We start from the raw sequence: 5,248 nt of genomic DNA, 5'->3' as shown, positions 1-5,248 counted from the left end.
AGTGTCCCGAGATTGATGTTGGAAAGTGATTGCCTAGTTTTAGTCAATGAACTGCTGCATTCAACAGATAATTTTACTTCTCTAAGGTTTATAATGCAAGATATTCGAAGGCTATTGAATGGTTTCCAAGAGGCTTTACACATTAGCAGGATGGGGAATGAAGCTGCTCACCAATTGGCTCGGCATGCTTGGAATGTTTTAACACTGAAATGTGATGGGATTTTATACCATCTTTTGTATCTCAAGCTATTTGGCTTGATAAGAAGAATCTTTGTAAGCAATTTTCAATGATATGGCACTTTGTTTTTTAAAAAAAAAAACCCTCAACCATCAATCTACCAAAATAAACTTCAACCTAAAAAAGAAACATCCTTGATGAAAGAGTTAGCCCCGTTTGGATACAGAAACACGCTCAACTCATCTCATCTCATCTCATCATTATAATTTTTTTAAATTTTTACACAAAATATAACAAATAATTCAAATTTTTTAAATTTTAAAATAATAATAATATTAAAAAATAATATTCTAATAATATTTTAATCAGCTCACCTAAAATCATCTCATATTACCTCATCTTATCTCACTATCAAACGCAATCCTTAAAAAATAAATTAAAAAGCCGAAAACACAAATGGTTACAAGGTTAAAAAATATATTGTGAAAAACAAAAATTAAAAATTACTTTCTAATTAAAGAGTAAAAATCTGAATACTTTTGAATATTTTTTAAAAACAATATCTATACATCTTTGAGAGAGTGATTATTAAACTGACAGTTTAGAGGTGATTTTGAGATTGTACTAGCGAAATTTTAAGCATTTTATTTGCAAGACTTTTGGACCAAAGTCGTAAGAGCACGCGGTTTGCCCGTCATTTTGCCGGCAACCTGATTGAACTCTCTCCCCTAATTTGCTTCCCCGCCGCACATATTTATCATTTTCCTTGCGCTTAAATGATTAGATCTTCACCCTCCCAATAGCTTTCGCGCGTCTCTCTGATCCACCGTCCAAAAAGAGTACAACATTCTCGCACCTTTTCGTTCTCTCATTCGAGATAATAAATAATAAATAACTAATTCCTTTTCGGAAAAACAAAAAACCTCAAAAAGCGAATGTGAACTCATCATCCTTCGACTATTTTGTCTCCTCTTGTTTTTTTGCTCACCACGGGCTCGTGTTTAGAGACTTAGTAACAGCAAAATAGTTTATGAATAATTTGATAATATATTTTATTAAATTTAAAAAAATAAGAGAGAAAAAATTAAATAAAAATATTACAAAATTAAAAATATATTCTAATATAATTTTTATTTTTAAATTTGAAACAGTTATATTACTTTTCACTACAAGAAATCTAGTATTTTTCAGCGCTCAAAATCGTCGTAAATACCTTTCAAAATCGCTACATTTGATCATTTTCGGCGATTTATAAATCGCTGCAGGTTCGCCAAAATCCTGCAGCCATTTTTGATCAATTTCGGCGATAGGTAAAAATCGTCACAAAAAACTACTATTTTTGACGATTTTAATCTGCCGGAAATGTTCAAAAAATCGACAGAAATGGTCTTCCAATTTACCTTTAAAATCGCTGAGAACTACTATTTCCGACAATATGTATCGTCACAAAAACTTAATAAATCGCCGCAAATAACTTATTATTTTCTCAACGATTTAAAATTATCGTCGTTATGAAGTATTTCCAGCGGATAAGTTTCGCCGCAAAAAACTATTTCTGGCGATGTCATGTCGCGGCAAATATATTTCTGCTATGAAAAAATTATTTTCGGCGAGTTTTTGTTTCAGAAAATAAAAAAAAATGCACAAAACAGTATAGAGAAAATATTATACACATCCAAGTTTTGCAGGCTTCACAATTTTACCTTACACTATGGATTGCCCTAATATTCTTTTTACATACTCAAAAAAGATCCAAAGATCTATAGGATTAAAAAACACATTTATTGAAAGGGAAAAAAGAGAGTTGAGCAAGATCATTGAACTTAACAACAAAGTAGTTTAAAAAAACACATTTACAGGGAGCAGTACCATTGAAGAGTATCACAAGAATGCCAAATAAAATTTGTCAATTAACAACAAAATTAATGTAACTTAGTTAACTAGCTTTTTGTAGATTTTATTTTCTTGTCTTGCCAACAATCACATTGCAATAAATCAATAGATTTAATTTTCTGTTCTCTTAACATTTCAACCTCTTATTTTTCATTTTCTCTTCCTTTATTCCATCCCTCCATCTCAACCTCAAAAGGTGACATGAGTAGTACCAAGTGAATTCAAATTTCAACCAAAACTAGCTCTAAGCAACCAAAAACAGAATCTACAAAAAAGCAGTATGCACATCCAAATTGTATGTTCTTGCTAAAAAAAGATATTGCACAAGTGGGAAGCACAAACCCAAAAACAATACTGAATGTAGATCAAGATATGAACTAAATCTACTGAGGATATATCTTACTTGGAGATAAGGGACCCTGAAAATCTACAGATATGAACTAAATTTACTGAGGAAAATGTCCAAGACCTGTTGATATATATATATATAACAGTACAGCGGTTCCTTAGTCTTGTTGACAAGACCTGCATGCACCTCTTTCACTTTGCGTCGCTCAAAAGAGCACAACTTTTTCCAAGCATACTATGGGCAGCAGCCATGCCAGCCTGCCAAGATGATACACTGTAAGATGCATTCAACCAACTATATAGTTCTTGGAAAGAAAAATACTGCATAGAAATTATTGACCTTGTTACATCATATATCATTATAACTCAGAAATTATTGACCACTAGTCGCTACCTTTAATCCATCCTCATGGAAACCATAACCTGACAAAATGCAGAACAAATACTCAGATGATGGTAAATGTGAAGCGACTCCATATCTGTTAAACATAGTAAAAATCAGCTCTGATTTCTAAAACTCCATATTACAGTATGGCATCTATTTGTAAGTCGGTCTCAGCATGCATGAAAAAGTTCACCTTGGTATGCCCCACAAAACCAAATTCCTCTCTTCCCTTGGATATGATCAAGCTCAAGCGAAGCTTTTGATGCAGCAACTGATGGGACTGGATGAGCAGTTGACCACTTAAGCATGGTACTTTTTGGTGTCTGGGTTGAGAGTGACAAGAAAAGGTAGATCTGTTTCACCAATATTCTGCAAGCTCAAAATTTCCAGGGTTTAATCATAGCATTAAACATTTCCTGATAGACTTATTTGCATGGAGACATCCCAATTTGACAATATAGTACAGGTTTTAATGATTGAAATGTTATTTCTATGCAACAAGAACGATGCCATTTCTTTGTCTTATTATTTCACTAATAATGTAATGTGTTTCTTGTAATAAATGGCTTTCCTTTCACACTTACACGAAAATATATCTTCTTATTTGCACACATACCTTTGAATTTGGATATCCAGTTGGACTGAGGAGTTCAGTTTCTGGTGTAGCTATTGAAGCGCTCTTCATGTAGCAGGTAAAATTATGTTCTTTTTGACAGTGGATCCTTAAATTATAACAAACTCTTTTAAGTGGTTGTAATTATGATCTTTATAAAAATAGTATTTCAAACATGCACGCGGCTTCAAAGTAACAATTATTTTTTCATATGATATTACTTTGTCTTCTCATTAATTTAATTTCCTCATAGGACTGAGAAATCGGAAGCAAAATCCTAATCTAAATTAAAATTACAAAAAAGACATCTAGTATTAATGTATTATGTCTAAAAAAGACAAACATTCAAAGTTGGATTTGACATCACTATCTTTACGAGTCTATGGCCTTCAAAGGCAGGCGTACTCACAATGGCACTGAACACATGCCAAATTAGGTGTTCAATCATCAATGGTATCACGATTCACATTCCCAGAAACTGCCAAACATATTAGTAGTAAGGACTCAATTTTTGAAATAAAAAGCCTCACTCAAATATGATACATTAAAGGAAGTTTAATCTCCAACAAAATGCAATAAAAAAATAACATTTTAACTGCTATCTACTGGTCGAGGTGACCAACTTATGTCGAGCCAATCCATTTTACTCAATTTTATTCAAAATTTTGAGCATGAAACTTTACGAAGTCAGAAGTTAACTTGTTACATTATGTGTCAAACTAAGACAAATAATTCCAAATGATTCTTTAACTCCATAAAAGCACCAAGCCATTAATGAGACTAATTTGAAGCAACTAAATCAAACCAGAAACATAGTAATGATAGATGACAGTTTTTTTGTTTTTCACCTCAAACTTGAACTAGTTTAAGTTGTTTCTCTAACCTTCGAGCTTCCTCTTTTTTCTATAGACTTCACTAGATAATTGAACCCAAACAGAAGCAAAGCAGAAAATAAATTCATTCTACAGCCTCCTACCACACTTCCTCGTCATAAATATTGAATAGGACTTATGCAAAAGCAGGGTTTCCATCAACAGAGGGTTTGCAAAGCTCCTCTGTTGTTATAACAATATACTGATGGAAATACTGTTTTCCAGGCAAACAAACACCATCAATAGCACCCACCAAGAATGAAGATCACAGCTTGGAGAGACTACAAGTCAATCAATATAAAAATTGAAACAAAATCCTAACTTCATTTTTCATAACCCAGATCCATTAAAGTAGCAATCAAGTTCTAATTACCTCCATCACAAAGCACCTCACAACTCTAAGCCACCAACACAGACAACAAAGACACACAATAATCATCTTTATTATGCACTCTTGCAGCGGTTAAAATAGAGAGATGAGAGAGAGAGAGAGAGAGAGAGAGAGAGACGGTGGAGGAGAGATGACCTACCGACAAGGACGAAGAGCATGGTGGTTGTGGTGGCGGAGCAGGACCGAGGAGGCATAGAGATGAGAGACAGACCAGGCAGTGCTCGGAGCCATGGAGTGGTTCTTGAGAGATGTAGCAGAGAGAGAAACGGAAAGACTTTTGCCCTCGGGCTGCTGGGCTAGGCGTGGAGGAGAAGGCGACTCCGACGAAGGACTGGCGATAGCATCGAGGTGTGAGTGGTGTAGAACGGCGCCCCTAGCGGCAGCGATTTCTAGAGAAATCCGAGAGAGGGAGGCAATTCTAGATTCGGGGAAACGGAAATTTTCGGCGTGGGGGCTGGAGGAGGAGGGGGTGGACGTCGAGGTGAGGTGGCGGTGGCGTGGTGGGGTCGTTGGCGACGGGTTGTGCGCGGCAGAGGCTTGAGGGAGAAGAGGGATTAGGGACAGAGAG

The 5,248-nt window shown here is 35.2% G+C and overlaps 1 protein-coding gene across 1 annotated transcript; it reads right to left on the bottom strand.

The window, feature by feature from the left end:
• Positions 1 to 2,578: 2,578 nt before the first annotated feature.
• LOC108981057 lies at positions 2,579 to 4,938 on the bottom strand. The gene is made up of 4 exons (XM_035683954.1): positions 4,820 to 4,938; positions 2,998 to 3,173; positions 2,814 to 2,842; positions 2,579 to 2,677 (listed from the first exon to the last, which is right to left on the bottom strand). The coding sequence occupies exons 1-4, from the start codon at positions 4,909 to 4,911 to the stop codon at positions 2,612 to 2,614; spliced, it is 363 nt and encodes a 120-aa protein (XP_035539847.1). The 5' UTR covers positions 4,912 to 4,938; the 3' UTR covers positions 2,579 to 2,611.
• Positions 4,939 to 5,248: the final 310 nt, after the last annotated feature.

This window comes from Juglans regia, chromosome 1 (assembly GCF_001411555.2).
Source record: "Juglans regia cultivar Chandler chromosome 1, Walnut 2.0, whole genome shotgun sequence".
In the NCBI taxonomy this organism is placed as follows: Eukaryota; Viridiplantae; Streptophyta; class Magnoliopsida; order Fagales; family Juglandaceae; genus Juglans; species Juglans regia.
The sequence above is the reverse complement of the archived record's forward strand: the minus strand, read 5'-3'. Positions and strand labels throughout refer to the sequence as shown.

Coding starts and splice junctions, on each gene's coding strand:
- LOC108981057 (XM_035683954.1), bottom strand. CDS start 4,911: ATGGCTCCGAGCACTGCCTGGTCTGTCTCTCATCTCTATGCCTCCTCG. Junction 2,843..2,997: donor GTTTTGTGGGGCATACCAAG/GTGAACTTTTTC, acceptor GCATTTTGTCAG/GTTATGGTTTCCATGAGGAT. Junction 2,678..2,813: donor TCCATGAGGATGGATTAAAG/GTAGCGACTAGT, acceptor TCATCTTGGCAG/GCTGGCATGGCTGCTGCCCA.